The 18,667-nt window shown below is 51.0% G+C and overlaps 6 protein-coding genes across 6 annotated transcripts; 4 read left to right on the top strand and 2 right to left on the bottom strand.

Moving 5' to 3' along the window:
- Nucleotides 1–129: 129 nt before the first annotated feature.
- UCRPA7_13 (putative endo-beta- - protein) lies at nt 130–1,420 on the top strand (the record flags this gene model as incomplete). Its single annotated transcript, XM_007912611.1, has 5 exons — nt 130–426; nt 477–544; nt 596–647; nt 702–899; nt 953–1,420. The coding sequence occupies 5 exons, from the start codon at nt 130–132 to the stop codon at nt 1,418–1,420; spliced, it is 1,083 nt and encodes a 360-aa protein (XP_007910802.1).
- A 3,330-nt stretch (nt 1,421–4,750) lies between these two features.
- UCRPA7_12 (hypothetical protein) lies at nt 4,751–5,362 on the top strand (the record flags this gene model as incomplete). Its single annotated transcript, XM_007912610.1, has 1 exon — nt 4,751–5,362. The coding sequence occupies one exon, from the start codon at nt 4,751–4,753 to the stop codon at nt 5,360–5,362; it is 612 nt and encodes a 203-aa protein (XP_007910801.1).
- A 7,113-nt stretch (nt 5,363–12,475) lies between these two features.
- On the top strand, nt 12,476–13,355 carry UCRPA7_11 (putative triosephosphate isomerase protein; the record flags this gene model as incomplete). Its single annotated transcript, XM_007912609.1, has 3 exons — nt 12,476–12,513; nt 12,594–12,664; nt 12,721–13,355. The coding sequence occupies 3 exons, from the start codon at nt 12,476–12,478 to the stop codon at nt 13,353–13,355; spliced, it is 744 nt and encodes a 247-aa protein (XP_007910800.1).
- Nucleotides 13,356–13,769: 414 nt separating this feature from the next.
- On the bottom strand, nt 13,770–14,298 carry UCRPA7_10 (putative mitochondrial 54s ribosomal protein l51 protein; the record flags this gene model as incomplete). The annotated part of the gene is made up of 3 exons (XM_007912608.1): nt 13,770–14,061; nt 14,120–14,202; nt 14,260–14,298. The coding sequence occupies 3 exons, from the start codon at nt 14,296–14,298 to the stop codon at nt 13,770–13,772; spliced, it is 414 nt and encodes a 137-aa protein (XP_007910799.1).
- Nucleotides 14,299–14,609: 311 nt separating this feature from the next.
- Nucleotides 14,610–16,063, top strand: UCRPA7_9 (putative u1 small nuclear ribonucleo protein; the record flags this gene model as incomplete). Its single annotated transcript, XM_007912607.1, has 4 exons — nt 14,610–14,871; nt 14,933–15,060; nt 15,117–15,342; nt 15,408–16,063. 4 exons carry the CDS (start codon nt 14,610–14,612, stop codon nt 16,061–16,063), a joined length of 1,272 nt encoding a protein of 423 aa, XP_007910798.1.
- A 722-nt stretch (nt 16,064–16,785) lies between these two features.
- On the bottom strand, nt 16,786–17,689 carry UCRPA7_8 (putative mrna turnover protein 4 protein; the record flags this gene model as incomplete). The annotated part of the gene is made up of 3 exons (XM_007912606.1): nt 16,786–16,873; nt 16,930–17,409; nt 17,499–17,689. The coding sequence occupies 3 exons, from the start codon at nt 17,687–17,689 to the stop codon at nt 16,786–16,788; spliced, it is 759 nt and encodes a 252-aa protein (XP_007910797.1).
- Between the last annotated feature and the right edge of the window lie 978 nt (nt 17,690–18,667).

The following is an 18,667-nucleotide window of genomic DNA, read 5'->3' as shown; positions in this document are numbered from 1 at the left end:
CGAGGTGCATTGTTCGCTTTAGCGACTCTTGCATCTCTCGTGCATGCATGGCTTCCGACCGAGCGCAGCCTCGAGAACGGCGATTATTCACTCTCTCTTCGATACGCAAATAGAAACGGCAAGCGATGGATGACGCCTAGTAAAATCCGTGGTGTGAACCTCGGTTCACTCTTTATCATCGAGCCGTGGATGGTAGGAGATACTTGGGGCAAGATGGGTTGCGGTGGAAAGGCTTCCGAGTTCGACTGCATGATGGTACTCGGCCAAGAGGCAGGCGATGCTGCCTTCCAGAAACATTGGTCAACTTTCATCACTGAGGCGGACTTTGACGAGATGGTTTCTTATGGCATCAATACAGTCCGTATTCCCATTGGATACTGGATGTATGAGAAGCTAGTCTACACCGATTCGGAACATTTTCCAAGAGTAAGTTGAGAGATCGTCAAGATGTATAGTCCATCTGCTAATCTCCCTAGGGCGGATTTGAGTACCTGAGAAAAGTTGCATCATGGGCCAAGAGTAGACAAATATTTGTGGTTCTGGTGTAAGTAGAGGCCAAGAAGTTGTATGTTCAGAATCAACTAACAGCTACAAGACTTCACGGAGCTCCAGGAGCACAAGCCACCAGCAACGCTTTCACAGGACAAGTATGTGCAATACATATAACGTTGCAGCACTTTTATCATTCTAACGTTTAGTAGAATGCTAACCCAGCCGGATTCTACCAACAATATCAGTACGATCGCGGTATTGAGTTTCTCGAATGGATCACGGAGATGATATACACATATAGCGGTGACTTCGACCATGTTTTCATGCTCGAAGTGCTCAACGAGCCCCTACAATGGGGCGCGGCACCAGCAACTCTTCGATCATATTTCTATGAGAAGGCTTTTGCCGTAAGTCGGAACCCCTCTCGGAAGCTGGGGCTGGTTTGCTAATCAGAAAGTAGGCTATCCGAGAGAAAGAACACATGCTTGGTATCACCGAAAACGAATCACTCCATATCCAGTTCATGAACTCTCTGTGGGGAGCCGGTAATCCGGTTGAAGACATTAATCCCCACTACTGGGCTGCTTTTGATGACCACAGATACCTCAAGTGGGTGCCAAAGGACCAGCTGACCGTGTCGAAAGAGGACTACATCAAAACGTCTTGCAATGACAACCGCCAAGCTGAAGGCGAAAATCCAACCATTGTTGGCGAGTTCAGTTTGAGTGTGGCAGATGAAGTTGAAAGAACGGCGGATTGGAGCGTCGACAACGATCCTGACTTCTACAAGAGTTGGTTTGCGGCTCAAATCAAGTCCTACGAAAAGGCCACCAATGGCTGGATTTTCTGGTCATGGAAAACTGAACTTGGCGATGCACGTTGGGATTATAAGCGTGAGTACTTTCCCCATATGTCGATAAAAGTATAACTAACAGAAGTAAGTTGCCGTATCGAAGAATCTGATTCCGGAAGACTTGGGCACGATAGCTTCTTACCCAGTCTGTTAGAGAGATTGCATTTCTTATTGAGCTACAGATAAGTCAGAGGAACGGCAGGAACCCTCAAGCTGGTTGCGGTTCACGTTGAGCCGATTTCATGCCAAAGTACAATAATATGTAATGAACAACGAGTATTGAGCACAATGGCCCATGATAAGAGAATATAAAGGGAAAGATCTGGCGATCACATGCCTACTAGATCTAATGCGCTTGATTGTACCCGAGACATTGAAGTAAGTGACAGTTTAGAATACTCGAGATCACCTCGGTCGCCTGTTCCGGACACCGGGGGCAATCATTCGAACGAGGCTCAAGTTCGCGTGGTCAAAAGCCACGAATGCTCATCAATACACATAGACCAATCAACATGCTGCTAATCGAGAAATGATACGAAATACGGTAGGAAGGCACTCTTGCGCATCGGGGCGCAGCCCACTTGACCTGATAGGTTAATGGCGCAACACCAAGAATCAAGAGCTTGCACGTCTTCAGCAATTCCCACCATAGGCTGAAGGCACTACGATGAGTGAAGCCACGATATGTTGCGCCCCGAATGTGCCGCGAGGCTGACTCCAGGAAAGTTTGGAGCTGCTATATAGAGTTGTCCAGAGCGCAGGTGTGTTAGTGACCTCTTCCATCTTTGAACAATTTATTCAAGTGAGCTGTCTTGTTGAACACATAAAAGCGAAAGAAGAAACGAATATCGACAGTGAGATTCCACAAGTGTTTTTGTCTTGTACTTGTCATTTGAGTGTCCACTCAAGGCAAATTGTTCCAAAGATAGCGCCACTTACACCGTTGACCCCAATCAGACTATGGCTGCCACCTTTCAGCCCTCGCCGTCCCAAACTGGGACTGCATTCGCCATTATGTCCCTGCACAAGCGGGACAAGATCCGATTTTTGCAATTCCCCGAGGAGATATATACAGCAGCGGAGAGCATTATCATTCAATCATGGCCACCAGGCCTCCAGGAGCAGAAGATGTACGGCGAATCCTACGAGTACAAACTCAAAGGATGTCCTTGGGGTTGGTCAGGAGATCAGGAAGGAGTTGGCTCGCGGATGCTGCTGCGGAACCTCTTCGCCTTCTTGGACAGACGGGGCTGGGCACTGGTCACGCCCCTGTCACATTCAATACGGGTTGGGACCAAGGACAGTCTCATATTTCAGAAGCAACGAGAAAGCTCTCCTACCCCACCGCCTGTAGACTGGTTAGTCCTGGGGCTCACTCATAGTAAGAGGTTACGACTCATCGGCGACGAACCGGACGTGGTGAAGAGCCTACGAGACATGTTCCAGGGCATGGATGTGTTTCAAAGCGGTGAATGGAACCTTGACTCGTTCGAGTTCAAGTTCAAATATGCACCATGGAGGGCACACGGAGAAGCCACGGTGAAAACAAGACTGCTTTTGCTGAGAATCATTGAGCTGCTGGACAGCCATGGTTGGAGATCATACTGCGCTTGCAAGCAGCGTACAGAATCCGACGACGTTAGGCAGCCGGATACATGGTACTTCGTAAAGGAGAAGAGTGAAACGAGGAGAAACCTATATGGAACAGAAGTACCACTGATGGACATGTAACATGTGAGCAATGTGTGTGAAAGGGGTAAAAAGAGAGATCATTGTACGAAATGATGCAACTCCTCGTATGCGGTCCTAGAATCAAACGAGAACGTCCAGACTTTTCTTGCGCAATTGAAAAAAATCGTTGATGAGGAGGTGAAGCGGCTCTCAGCATGTATGACAATATCTCCTCAATGAGCTGATTGAGTTTTAGTAAGGCGGCCGGCAGATGCCGTATGGTCCAAAGCTTTGCGCCTCAAAGCGCTCATGTCCATCGTGCTAGATGAGGTTCTGTAAGAAGGTTTCTAAGATATCGGTTCTTCCGTCAGTCGGCTGACAGAGTCCAATCGGACCGGGCGCATAAAATCCTCAGATCTTGACGGTGCTCCGTCGGACCAGCCAAGTCTGTCGTGGACCCCAACTGTATGCCATCAAAGTGTCCAATATGTGGCCGCTCTCGCCGATGTTGCCGGTATGTTTGACAAGATGTCATCGAACGTCTGCCATCTACAGAACACGACATGCCAGGGCAACGAAGATGACGTCGAGGTGCCAATTGACAGTCTCGACATCGTGTAAGTGTCCCGGTTAATGATTGGGCATTGCGCTTTGGCCCATTGGCCCATTGGTTAGGCTCGGTATATATGTGCCGGGCCAACGACTTACCCTGCACCACTGGCGCGGTGATCTGCGAAGTCCTTCTCCAACCAGTTAACTGACTCGGCCTGTAGCAAGGGTTTGATGGTGAGAAGTCTAAAGAAACAGCGACGGGCTCACCTGTCCGCATGATGTGAATACGAGAAAAAGCACCCTCCCGGCCCGACCACTCTACACCCATTGGCCTCGTCTCTACGACATGTTGAACTATGAAGGCTCAACTGCCCAAAACAGGCGGTCAATCTGCGAGCCTAGGTCTTTTATTTTACAATGATGTAGCAACAGCCCCCAACTTCGCGGAGCTCCACGGCGCACAGCTCACTCACTGTAGCATAGCATGGCTCTGGGGTAGTGCTCTTTGTCCATTACGCGCTGATGTATATCACATGCAGATACGAGCACTTTCTGAGCACATTTGCTCTCATCGGGTCACTTTTACACCTCACGATGAGCGTTTTCTAATCCCTTGATCTGGATCTGCCATGACCTTCATGTAGAGCGTAAACGGCGGGTGGTATCCCGTCACTCCGCACCTGCCAGCCGTTCATCACGTTAAGCACTCCTCGTGCAGGAACGAGCTCGCACTGCAGCGTCGTGATCCGAGATCCAATACACTGATATGTCCGGTACACAACACGAACCTAATCTAGCCTGCCTATACAGCTGAAGTGAGGTGAGGTCAGATTTTGGCTCGCAGCTTGTCGCCCGGGGTGCTGGTTCCCCCGTCTACGGCGGTTTCCCCACACTATTTGGCTTTCAGGCGGGCTCGTGCTAGCTTTGGCAAGATCGCCACGATGATCTCCAGCGGCTCCCTCCATGCCTATTTCCGAGTCATAGTACATGTAATAAGGTCGACGGCCGGGAGATCGTCTCTTCATTTCTATATAAAGTCACCATCCCTTCCTGCCTCTGGGAATGGACCTACGCTGCATCGCCTTCCTCATCAACTGTCTCCTCTTAAGCATTTGACTGAGACGACTCAAGCTTGCTCTTGACTAGTTATACCTACTTCTTTACTTCAGGCGATCTCCAGTCATGAAGTCACACGTCCTCTCTCTGCTGGCCCTCGGCGCATCCGCCGTTATGGCACAGGATTACAATACATCAGCACCCTTTACTCTCAAGCTCGAATCCTCAGACGCAAGCGTTGATGGAGTATACCTTTACTCCTGCCATGCAGGCGCAGGTATCGAGGAGCTTTGCTTGACCACATCGGGCGGTGGCACAGCCAGCACTTACTTCCTGAACGAATCTGATTACAACAATGTTGAGGAGTATCCCACTGGTCCTCTCGTTTGGAACCTGCTTGTCAACATCGACGGCGTGCCCACAAACGTGAGCTCTGGCATGACCTTCAACTACAACCCAGGCAGCAATGTTGCCATTCCCGCTTTCGGACTTGGAGGAGGCGGTCAGTACGTCGGCTTCGACGGCGAGAACCATATGTTCACAAGCTCTTATTATGACGAGAGCACTTTCGAGCCGGGCGTGTACCCCAACACCACCTCAAACTTCCCTCTATACAACTGGCTGGCATGCTGGAACTATTTCGGCGGCTACTATTACCATGCACTTGCGTGGGTCACCGCGGGCACCCCGTACAATCCGACCTGTACGTCGGTCAATGTTGTCAGGACTTTCATCTGAGGGACGAGCGGGACTGAGCTTAATCGATGCTATGAGAGGCGCATAATGAAGTGTGAATGAGCAAAAAAAAGGTTAATGAGCTGATAAGAGACATGAAGGGAATTATGTAGTCAAGAGTGGCCCATCCTAGCTGACCTGGTCATGGCCGCACCTGTCATCAACCGACATGAGCCACATGGGAACAAGCGGATGATCTGTGCTCATTTATCATCGAACTCTCTAATGATTAATGTGTATTATGAGTCTGCTACATGTCCATGTGTAGTGATGCTGTCCCCGACGTGTGCTTGTAAAACTCTTTCTCTATACGAGATAGGAGATCTTGTGACTGGAGCACTCAAACCGACTCGGCTGGTATGAAATTACTCCAAGCATTGATTGAAATAGGCATGTCGTTAAATTGACAACAGGTTCTGACATGAAACCGGGAATACTTGGAATTACGCCATGGCGTCGAATGATGTTCTGAGATAAAGGTTCGAGGAAGGAAGCTGTAGACGTGCAATCAAATCATCTAGAGGAGAAGAAAGAAAGGAAACCCCTAGCAGAGTGCCTTTTCATGGGTTGCCTATGGCGGAAACCAAAATAGAAAAAATACAGACGAAATGATTTGTGACATGGGAAGAGATTGTCGATGACTTCATGAGGGTAGTAAACAGAGCCCAAAGCTAGTCATATTCCCAGGTGGAAAATGATGATGAAGGCCGGATGACAATAATTCAAAGCAAGACGCACCATGAGCAGACTGGCCTGAAGACTCTCCTGTCTCAGTCAGCAACGGAACTCCTCGCTGAAGCAATCTTCCCATTTCAAAAACCATAACACTTTAGGGGTCTTGATCTGGGCCCGCTGGCCAGGAATATAGCTCTTTGACAAAGATCTTCGCACGATTCATCAGCAAAATACCCACGGGCAGCCTCGAAATCCCAATTGCGTATATTCTCGGAGATTCTAGAAGGCCTCATCATATTCCGACCACAAGGCTCTAGGCATATGGGTGTCTCAGCCTTCACCTGAGACATCTAGGCAGCTACGCCATGTACAAGCCACCTACCCGGGAAATATGGAAAACAAGCTCCGATGTTCCGCAGGAGTCCGTCTCTCTGGGGCCTCCTATCCGGCGCCGCGGGACGGGAAGATGACACTGGTTTGGACACGCTTGTTTACCGAGAGGTGAGAAACGTTATACAGGTAGACAGCAAAGCAGTGGAGCTCAGCTCCGCCATCAGCCATCGCGAAGATAGCCTCCACAAGAAACTACGACAAGGCACGGCGTCGGCTTCTCTAGGCGTTTCGATGTGTATTGACGCCTTACCTACTCGTGTTGTTGGGCTTTGTGCGCCGTTGTATTACATTGGGTACCACCGCTGGACGCCGTCCTTGTGTGCGTGCGGCAGCATCTACCGGTCGTACCTGGTGCCAGGGACAACCCAGGAGAGATATGACCATGACAGCAACATTGCACGGCATTTGAGGCATTCTAACCGCGGTGCATAGCCTGAGATGCAAAGATCTCCTGACAGCTCGGCAGTGGGCCCCGTCGCCGAAGCGAATTATGTCTATGTGGCATTGCTGGCGTCGTTCTCGAACTGTCGACGCATGTTTTGTCTCACACGCGGCATTGCATCTATTAGAGAGCGCATTCATCGGAGCCGTGCAGTCTGAATCTCGGTATATCGGTTGTCAGGGATTGCTAAGAGAGATGCCTACGAGATGCAGGTTGCCGCTCATAGCGTTAACCACACGAGGCAGCCGGGCGACTGCACGAAACTTGCAAACGAGAAGCGCAAGGTTTGATTGGTTGCGGATTTCATTCCTCCATTTTGGGCTGGAGGAAAGCAAAAGGCAGTCGATCGTGCCAACGCACGCCGAGATTGACGCGCATGACAGGCGATATGATGTGCGTTGCCGATCGTATCGCGCTGCTTGCCAGAAACACGCCAGGATAGACACCAAGACAGAACGACGATCGTCAAGATTTCTGGATGATTCGGAGGCCGTGAAAAGGTTGCGTCGTCGTCCTAGTCGAGTGTGGTGACACAGCCTGCCTTGCCAGGCACATGCTGGAAACCAGGGCGTAAGTGTGTGGGAGGGCCACGTCGTGTTAGTTGTCAAGGCTATCGATCGCCTCTGTCACGGAGAACACTGTACGGCAACCCCGTGTCCTTCTATCATCCAGAATCAATTTTCATTGCCGGGTGCATTGATCAATTCGCGGCGCAGCCTCGGAAAAGGGTATCGCGCACACCACTAGTGATTTCTTCCCGATTAATCTAGAGGAGTTCATGTATCTGCATGGCAGAGTCTCTTTAGGTTAGTTGTGGAGATACTGAGGCTCTGCAATGGAACCTGTCTGCGCACAGCCACCACACCAACGGACACTGCCCGGGTGTGTCGATACTGATATCTGACACTGATATCTGAGAACTGAAGACCGAAGGTCTATACCACCTGAAACGGCAGATGTTCAGTCAGTCGGGCAAGGTTCTTTCTTTGGCGAAAGATACTATTTGCTCAAGATAACCTTTAGGAGACTGCATTTGATGACACAACGTAAGTAGGCTTCTGACAAAGCGGCGATTCTGAGAGAGCAGAGCCGCATGGCAAATTTGCCAAGCAAGAGAAGAAGGAGGTTATTTTAGCCAAGTTGCTTTGAATGTAACTCGGGCGGAGAAGCGGTCAAGCTTCATTGCCATAGGATGTGATAGAAAGAAGGGCACCTACGAGCCCAGGATCAGCGTCCATGAGTTCTGTATGGCGCAACTAGCTGCATCATTGCAGGCCTCCCACGAATGAGACCAAAACGATTTCTGGAGTGTCGATGGACTGCAGTCACTTGATTAGCAGTGCAGGGCGACTAGCAAATTAGCCGAAAACAGTCCAATCCCAAGGCTGCAGCATGCAGAAGGTGTGTTCTGCTTGTTTGAGGCACCTGGGCAGGCCTTGACCACATCGCGCATGAGGTTGCCCGGCTGTGCCGTGGGAAGGCAGCCAAGTCAGTTGCCTTTATTTGGCGAACCAGACAATACCTCAGGTTTATGAGGTTGGTCGTGATGACACCGCGGTTCAGCTGTTAAATGTCTACTTAACACTAATAACTTCCTAAATTCGACCACGAAACACCAGACTTCTGGTTTTCACTTACACAACTGCAAACTGTACAGCTCGCAAATCGCACCGTGTAAGCGACTTGTGACAAAGTTGCAATTATTGATAGAATAGCGGGGTATGATACTCTTTGCTCACCTTTTTGGGGGCCATTTGTCTCTATCTGCCTAGCCTCTTTACCCACCTTTTTCTGCATGTAACCGGCAACATGGATTGATGGACCTAGACGAGAACGTTGTGGTCAGCTAACAGCTCCTAGACTGTGATTCTGGATGTTGCTGGGCTGAGTCTTGAGCCAATCACTACTCGGACCGCTCGGGTCGACTCAGTCCGCCCACACGGCAGAAGAAGAAAGGTGTACGAAAGCCCATCTTCGTTGTTCGTAGTAGCACACCGAGGAGAAGCGGGGCGGCCCTTCTTGTACGTGTCTGCCTATGGGACAGTGACTGAACAGCATTCCCTGATAAGATGCTGAATATCGGCAGCCCTGCCCGTGTTGAAATTCCATTTCGATCTCTGACTTACTCTTCTTGTCAGTGTTTCGGAGAGAGTCGCCTAGATGATCTCTCAAGTGTTGCTGGCTCCGTACTGATCGTGGACACGACACACATAGAGTCGCCAGACAGCCAAGCCCCTGGAAGACGGTGGCTTAGATCGACTTGATAGACAGTCTGCCCTTCTTCAGCAGCAACACCTCAAGCCAAAACGAAGTCCATACCCCGCACCCTTATATCTTCCCGCACCTCCTTTGCCGCCTCACTTAACTCAACACCCTCTTTCCAAGACAACTCGAGGCTTCACACACCCTCTTATAGCTGGCGTCCTCTGTCGGTCCTGTTGTCGTATTAATATTGACACAATACGCCCCTCTTCTTTGTCTTGGACAACTGCACAACGCCCAACTTCTTTCTGCGGACTGTCGTCTGCCTTGACAAGCTCAGTATCGAACTCGCACCTTGCTAGAGGTCATTTGACTTCTCAACAATGGCCGACTTCTACACTGTTAGGCAGGGCCAACCTCAGCAGGGTCGACCTGCTGCTGGAGGAAGAGGCAACATGCCCCCTCCTCCACCTCCACCACCAGGGGTTCGACAACAGGTCAACCCGCAAGGAGGAGGTGGTGGAGGAGGTGTGCCGCCGCCTCCGCCTCAACATCCTATGATGCCAGGGCCTCAAGGTCATCATGGCCCCCAAGGCCACCAAGGCCCACCGCCACCAGCAATGCATCAGGTCCCGCCCCAGGTAAGGCAACGACCATTGGTAGAGATCTCAGATATCCGGCGAGAGAGACGAACCGAGGCCGATTATCGAGACGACTTGACGGAGTACTTCGTTTATCGATTCGAAAAGGTCCTCACTGAGGATGGCTATGACTCGGATGGCGATAAGGTCAAGGCCACCTGGGAGAACTGTTTAAGGACCCGGGTAACAGATATCTCCAAGAAAGTCGCTTTTCGGGAAATCCAGAGTCTCAATAAGAACACCAAGTCTTTGGCCGATAAGAAGAAGGGCCTTGTACCGGCGCAACAGAGACAGTTGGAGAAAGCCCTCCAAGAACTTTCAATGAACGACAATGATGACCGGTTCGAATACACCTTGGTCCAGATAGACCACCAATTGAAACCCTTTCTTGAGAAAAAGGTGAAAAAGGAAAGTTCCGGGAAAAAGACCAAAACCAAGGATAGTAAAAAGAAATACCAACGCGTCTCCATCACTGCGTACTACAAACGTGCGCCACTTCCGACTATCAACGCGCAGCAGTTGATGCGTGAGATGCAGATGGTCGCTCAGCAGCAAGCTCAAGCGGCGCAGCAGAGAGCCATGTTCATGCAACAGCAGATGGCTGCTCAGCAACATGCTCAGCAACAGCAGCAACAGCAACATGCTCAGCAGCACCACCAACAACAGCAACAGGGACCACGCGTGATCCCCGTACATCACCCGAATGAGCGTCAGGGACATCGTCATGATAGGCGGGATCCTCGTTATCATGGAGGTGGCTCGGCAAGTTCTGATCGTTCATCTGACTGGTCGGATGACGAATCGAGATCTGAAGGCTCAACGGCCTTCACAGAACCTTCGCGATCTTCTGGCGACTCGTACGAACGGCGCCGTAGATCTCGCAGGTACATTGAGGAAGGCCCAAAGCACTTTGGTATCCACAACGGGCCAACGCGCCGCCATAGCATCCACGAGAATGATGCTAGAGGGCCCATATATGTCATTGGTGGCAGCCCTCGTGCTCCCGAACCACCTCAGCCTCCGAGAATCATGCCTCCCGCTTTGCCTCATGAAAGCCTTGAACGCATGAAGCTGAATGCTTTTGAAGAAGGCAGGGCTGCCCAGAGAGAGGAGGACTGGCGAGAACTCGAAGCGGCGGCAAGATATGAGCCCCGGGTGGCGCCGCGGCCTGCTATCCTCCAAGCTCGACCCACCGTGGTACGACACGTCACGACGAGTGAAGTCGACCGCCAGCTCGACGACTTCGATGGTCGTTTTGCAACACTAAATCTCAATGATCCCAGACGCTCTGTCGAGGTGCTATACCCACATGAGATTGACGAGATCCGCCGCGAAGACTTACGTCGTCGCCGTGCAGCCGATGCACGCTTCAGAATGGAAGAGGAGGACTCACTGTTCTTGGAAAGAGAACAAGCACGGCGAGCGCAGGATTATATGCGAAGTCGAGAACTCTCGCCTTCCAATCCATTTGCACCACGCAGGAGGTACTATGACGACTGATGTTTCCCATGAACTGTTTTTGTTGTATCCATGTTCCATGTAGTTAGTAGGATCTGCGTTGACGGGTCTTCCTCAAGGTTGTCATCATGTGTTTACGTGGCGTTTCGTGGAATGGGACAACTATGGCAAGGCCTGCTGTGAGATGGATGTTGTCGAATATACCCTTGGTCTCCTGTTTTGTTGATGAAGGCAAACAGATCTCCTCTTCGTTGTTGAAGGATGAATCTTATTGTTTCAGTCGTGTATTCCTGATCGGATAAAAGCAATGGCAATTTTTTTGACTGGATAGTCGAGAGAAATAGGTCTGTACACCAAGTGCCATGTCGTGACTGTCGACCTGCCTTCTTATACAGGTTGAAAAGCGTGGGGAAGGCCTCCTGTCCCCCTCTACCCCGTACAATTGAAGCTGCATTGCAGCAGCTCGTTTGAGTGTTCATCCATTTAGATATTGTCGTTAATGCCCAATGGTGAAGATCCGGGCGGGGCCGTACTGCAGCACCCGCGGGACGGGCCTCGAATTGGATGAACGTGGTTCAACCACAGCCAATGCTCCTTCGAGGCGAGCCTAGATTGGGCACTGCGGATGTGGGAAAACAGCCTGGGGATGGCCGGCATGCAGCAAGCTGCCTAGGCCAGGAAACGGGCAGCCATCAGGGCCATTGCCAGCCAGGCTGCAATATGCTGGATGCGGAACTGGCGGATGAGCACGAAATGGCCTAGCAAATGGGAGTCCTGTGGCTGTAGAGGACAGATGCAAGCAAACATATCGTTCGTTATCGGAAAGGACCCTGGACACCTTCCATAGAAGCTCGCTGGTGATGGACAGTCCCGTCTTGCTCGCACTGCACGTGGGAAAGCACGGGATTGTCGAGTGCAAGTGTCAATGTTACAGTGGAGAGATCAACGTGCCAGGTGCAGCATTAGTTGTTTGCAGTGCCGAGAATTAGGCGAGGGATTTACTATGGTACTGGCGCTCAGTGCTCGTTCCACTGCTGTTGAGGGCGTAGGGATGCCCGATATCCCGGCAACGAACAGTGGACGCTGCTGTGTGCCCCACCCCACGTCACGCCCGGGTTCTGGCGAGCAAGAGCCGAATTGTCTCGGTAAGGCCTTTGCCAGCTTCGACAATAAACACTTACTTTCACGAACCTCTCAACGAACCTCTGATATACCTTCCTCAAGAGCATTCATTTGTCTCAAGCCTTAAAAGAATCCCTAGACCCATTTTATATTGAACCGGAATCCATATCTCAATTGCCCAGCATGGCTCGAAAATTCTTCGTGGGAGGAAACTTCAAGATGTGAGCCCCGCCATAGCATTGAAAACCCCGCATAGCTTCGTAGAGAGCTTCTTGGACTGATGGATCGCGCTGCACTACAGGAACGGGACCATCGAGTCCATCAAGGGCATCGTTGAGAACCTGAACAAGGCTACCTTGGACCCTAACGTCGGTATGTTCGACATCAATTCCATGTCCGGCTTCAGACCCCGCTAACAGCTTGTTTAGAGGTTGTCGTTGCTCCTCCCCACCTCTACCTGCTTCTGGTCCGTGAGCACTTGAAGCCGAGCATCGAGGTTGCTGCCCAGAATGTCTTCGACAAGCCCGAGGGCGCCTACACCGGCGAGATTTCTCCTACCCAGCTGAGAGATAGCAACATCACCTGGACGATTCTCGGCCACTCCGAGCGGCGAACCATCCTCCGCGAGAGCGACGAGCTCGTGTCTTCCAAGACAAAGTTCTCCAGCGAGCACGGTATTGGAGTCATCTGGTGCTGCGGCGAGTCTCTGGAGGAGCGCGAGGCAGGAAGCACCATCTCTGTCATCACAAAGCAGCTCGAGGCGCTCAAGAGCAGCATCGGCACCGACTGGTCCAACATTGTCATCGCCTACGAGCCCATCTGGGCCATTGGCACCGGCAAGGTTGCTACCAAGGAGCAGGCACAGGAGGTCCACGCTGCTATCCGCGCGTGGTTGAAGGACCAAGTCAGCCAGAAGGCTGCTGACGAGACACGAATCCTCTACGGTGGCAGTGTCAACGAGAAGAACTGCAAGGAGCTGGCCAAGGAGGAGGATATTGACGGATTCCTTGTCGGTGGTGCTAGCTTGAAGCCTGCCTGTAAGTCTTATATTCCTGCCGCCTAAAACCCGGAACGAAGTGCTGATTTTAGCAATAGTCGTCGACATTATCAACTGCCTACAATAGATCAATCAAAGTTGAGAAAGTTGGAGGGTACGAACGTAAGAAAAGGGAGTTTGGTCACGCATTTCGCAGGTGTGGGACAGGGTCGGCCCGGAGGAATGGAAACAGCAATACCCTAAAAAGTCCTGGGAATATGTAGGCCTCTGTCATTTGGCTTCAATCTCAACTCATGAGACACTGAAAATCCCCAATTGTGGTATAAAGCCTATATGCTATTGATTATGCCGTGATATACAAGGGACAACACATGCCCGATTGATGGTACAGGGGCGCGTTCTCTAGGCGTGACGGTCGACTGATACCCTCACATAAACGCCTGTTGATGGAAACTCTGTGCGACAACATCTGCCGCCTGTTTATACAGTAATGCCATTGCCGTGGTACGGTGACCAAACACCTCTCACACTCTCGTTGATACTCGAGACCGGCTTCGTGAGCTTCTTGTTCTTCTCGCCGCTAGCATCCCGGAGAAGCTCTGCCTTCTTCAATACCTGTAAAGGTTCTAGGTTTCGGACGCATATCGACCTCTCGCGCCCGTTGATGTAGTGTCCAACTATTACCGGGTGTTTCGATGGTCGGGGAGAGACGGAAAATTCGATCTGTGGATGCTTCTTCGCGAACTCGGGAAGAAGGGACTTGATAAAGCCACTAACGAGATATAAATCAGTCTGATTCAATTGTCTGTCGGTCATGCATTTCTTCTTACTTCATTCCTTTTGAACTTCCTGCCCAGTCGCAGTAGTGGAAGTCCAGCTTCTTGCATTGAAGAATGAAAGCGCCGACACCATTCTAGATTTTGTCAGCTAAGCGGTCAGGACAATGGACGCAATCAAGAGCTAGACTTACTCGGCCGACGGCCACGTCCTTCAACGCCTTGATGGTCATTGTGGCCTTTTGGAGGACAAAGGCTGCTGCATATCCTGAATCCTACATCTCAATGGGTTTACAGCAGATCCGTTCGCTCGAGAAATTCACTGTCGAGAGAAGGGGGCACGTGCAAAGTGGGGCCGTCCGTTATTAGCGTGATTGCTGTCGCGCAACACTCGTCGCAACCTACGCCAACCCCAGATCAGCTTTTTCTCGAAGCTCCTCTCTTCATTCATATTTACCTATCCAATCAAGCCATCCTATCAACGAGTCAGGGTACCGTCTCATCTTGACCCAGAAGCCCTCGAGCATCTGAGATCATCGTCAAGATGACAGACAAGCTCCCTCCTAATCTGCTGGCGCTCTTTGCGCCACGCCCTCCCTTGAGATGGGTGCCTCCTCCCGACTACCCGCCCGAGGAGCGTAAAACTGCGCCTGTTGGAGGCGTAGCCGACTTCCTCCCGGCTCTTGCGGCATACAAGGATGCCGACGGCTATGTTCCAACTGAGAGCTGGCTGCAGGCTCGCGATCGCAAGAAGCAGGAGAAGAAGGCTGCGGTCGAAGCCTTATTGACCGAGATTCCGAAAGATTGTGAGCCTCGCTCAGGCCCTAATTATCATCTAGACTGTGTCGCTAATTGGCCATTGTACAGACAACCCTCACGATGATCCAAATATTCGTGGCGATGCCTTCAAGACTTTGATCGTAGCGCGACTGAGTTATGATGCAACAGAGGAGGATCTCGAGCGAGAATTCGGCAGAATTGGCTCTATCGAGCGTGTATGTCCACACATGCCTTGATCCACTAAGTTCACCAGGGCTGACATGGTCTATAGATCCGAATCGTCAAGGACACCCATGCGCATGAAAAGGGCAACAAGAAGCGCAAACCCCATCGAGGTTATGCATTCATAGTATACGAACGCGAGAAGGACATGAGAGGTAATACTAGCCACCGCTTTTCCCATATCATAGCCCAGTGGGACTGCCCACTTTCCCTGAGACAGGCCCTCAAGCTTGCCTGTCTCACCCTTCCTCTCTCCCCGTATCGTAAACGCAAAGGTAAACATTGGTAAGGTTGTACTGACAAACGCGCGCTTGTTCGCGCATGTGACTAGCTGCTATAGATCAACTCGATGGAATCAGCATCAAGGGCCGTCGCATCAAGCTCGACGTTGAACGTGGTCGGACCGTCAAAGGCTGGAAGCCTCAGCGTCTTGGCGGAGGACTCGGAGGTCGCGGATACACCAAAGCCATGCCCGTTAGGCCTACGGGACCTGGCGGTTTTGGCGCACCTCACGGTGGCTTCCGTGGGGGTCGCGGTGGGTTTCGACGAGAGGGCGGTGGCTTCAGAGGTGGCTTCGATCGCGGTCCTAGAGGCGGCGGGTTCGGTGGGCCGCGCGGTGATCGCGGCTTTGGTTCGCAGAATGGCTTCAATGGTCCTCCGCCTAACGCGCCAGGTGGGCCAGGCTTTGGTGGCGGCGATAGAGGTGATAGAGGTGACAGAGGCGGCTACGGTGGTCGATCCGATCGCAGAGACTTCTCAAGCGGTGGGTATGATCGTCGTGGAGGCGGCTCATTTGAAGACAGATCCGGCGGCGGCGGCGGCGGCTACCGTGGCAGCGACCGCTCAGGTTCCGGCAGCAATGCAGAGCCCATCGGCGCCCGACAGAATGGTGGGTATCGCGACAGAGACTACGGTCGCCGAGATGATGACTCCCGCAAACGACCATTCGAGGGCGGCCCTGGTTACGAAGAACACCGAAAGATCCGCCGATACTAACGAGACAATGCTTGTCTCGTGGTGGGTATCCTCAGCCATTATCTTATCTCTCATATCTCGCCTTTACGTCTTCTTCTTTCCCCTTCGTCTTCGAGGGTAAGCAGAAATGACAAAATTTGCGACCCAAACCAGGGATATCTGCCAGCTGGCAAGGTAAAATGTTACAAAGCCCGACCTACGCCATCCAAAACAGGACCACTCAGCCCAAGATGGGCGAACTTCTAGCTCCTTCGCTCTGGAGTTATTCTTAATTATCTATGCCACCGCACGCAATATGGGGTAGGACAGGTAACCTTTCACTTGTATTTTATTATTATGCATGGAGGACACGGAAGAGGATTTGCCATAGCTTCGAGGGCATTAAAATAACCCTGGTAAGGTCAGAGGTAAGGACTTATGAGCCTACTGACCGAGAGCTTTCTTCAGGCGCAATGGAAAAGGTGACCAGTATTGTGCTATATAAAGCGAACAGCTTGATGTAATGTATGCTTGGAGAAGCATGTGTACTAGTAGCACAGCGAGACACCCGACTGTCAATGGAACATCCCCAGTTCCATCAGCCGCTTAGATAGTAATGGCTATCGAAGGCCAGATGTTTTTCGTCTATGATATGTGACTGCCACCATTTTACCCTTCCAGACGCCAGAACCGTACTCGTGGTATCATCAAATACGAACAAGAAGTAAAGCGATTGTTGACATTTGAGAAGTGGTCCTGGCCGCTTACTCCTCGTCCTCGTCATCCTCTTCAACCCCTTCCATGGCGTCCGGCTCAACCTCGGTGACCTCTCCGGTCGAAGCAGTCCAGTATCTTCATGAGCTGTTAGTAATGGTCTACGGCGGAGGTGGAAAATGCTGATGACTTACGCTAGCACCTTCACCTTGAACTCGCTCATGCACATGTCAAAGAGCTTGAGCAGCCTTGTCTGCCTCGAGTCCAGCACCTGACCCTCCTTGCAGACAGTATAGCCCTCGCCCTCGCCGCTCTCGTCGCCCAGCACAACTCGTCCCTTGATCATCCTCGTGGGCATGCCTAACCGCCGTAGCTCCGGCTCGATGCTGTGTGAGAGGGGCACGTCGTGCTCGGGGGGGACCTCGCCGCCGGTGGCGTACACAACGCCTGAGGGAATGATGAAGTCTCTGCTTGCCTTGGCACCAGCTCGGGCGAAGTCGACTGCGGTCAGGTTGCTGAAGTATTCGAGGATCTTATCGGTGGGACGGTTTGTGAAGAGGAGACCAACGGAGCCGGAGAGATAAGGGTTCAAACGATCAATCCCGTCGGCTTGAGCATCGTCTGGGGTTTGGCCCAGGGCGCGGGCCATGAGTTTGGTCTTGCCAAAGAAGAGTCTGCAATCAAGGGATTAGGTCAGCAATTGTCACACGCATCCAGTAAATAAAAGGTTGCTGGAGAAGCCACGGAAGTGAATCAAACACACCGGCAATCTGAGAGCTCTCGGCGCACGTCTTTGAGGTAGTTATTCCTCATGTTGTCGATGTTGAAAACGAAGCATTGCTGGTACTCGGGGACGCATTCCCGTATGTTCTGAAACAGCTTTTCCTTCTGCTCACGGGTCTTCTTGGTGACCTGTGTTAGGTGATACACCTTGGCTCTCTTTGACTTCGGCATCTTGGTTGGTCTGGCTGTGATGCGAAACTTCAAAGTCCAGATTTAATGGTGGTTTGAGCGAGGCCGCAGGTATCCAGGCCTCTCGATAAAATTCACGATAAGGACGGTGAAATTTTGGGCGGTCAGTCAAAAAAAATAACGAGGACCCCGCAATTTACTGGTCGATGCTTAAATTGGGCCACTGCTGCCAATAGTTCTCCACCACAGAGCCTACCTACATAGCGAGATAGTGTAGCTGAACCTGTCGCATTCATCCACAAACGAACCCTATTTTTTGGACGCAGTTGCGGCATGCATAATTATAAGTGTTGTATCATAAATAAGCCCAAATGTTTAACGGACCAGATAAGCACACAAAAAGAAGCAAAAGAGATAAAATAAGGGCAAAAATTAAATGATTGCTTACTCCGTGAATCGAACACGAACCTCAACCTTGGAAGGGTTGAATCCTAACCTAGGATGTGTTAGATCTTTAATCGTTTCTAAACGACTGGAGTAATTCTTACCATTAGACCAAGTAAGCGTTACTAAATTTTGCGCGTAATCTAAATCATACCCACAATACAATACCTGCAACAAAGCTCCAGCAGTAACTACCACACTCTCTCGAGGAGTAAATTTACATATACAGCTATTTGTTCACTTGTTCGTCAAGAATAACCCAGATAATAATTGCCAGTTCTAGAAGGATATCATAAACTCTTTAGGGAGAAATTACTCTCTTTGCATAAGTTGGTCGGGCTATAGTGATGACAGCATTCTCAGGACCTCAACTGACATAACTCTTGTGATTTAGTACCGTAGCTCTCAAGGAAGGAACATTTATTGCCTTGACGAAGGAGTACTAATTCAGAGGAGTAGATTGCAGCAGCTCCACATATCGTGATAATGAACCTACCACACCCCGCGCGTTGTGTCAGTCCCAACTCTTCTTCGAACACTTGATCAACCATGAACTTTGAATCAGAAACTGTTGTA

The sequence above is a fragment of the Phaeoacremonium minimum genome (assembly GCF_000392275.1).
Source record: "Phaeoacremonium minimum UCRPA7 unplaced genomic scaffold PA7_03_scaffold_3, whole genome shotgun sequence".
NCBI lineage: Eukaryota > Fungi > Ascomycota > Sordariomycetes > Togniniales > Togniniaceae > Phaeoacremonium > Phaeoacremonium minimum.
Note: the sequence above shows the minus strand (reverse complement) of the source record. Positions and strands in the feature narration are given on the sequence as shown.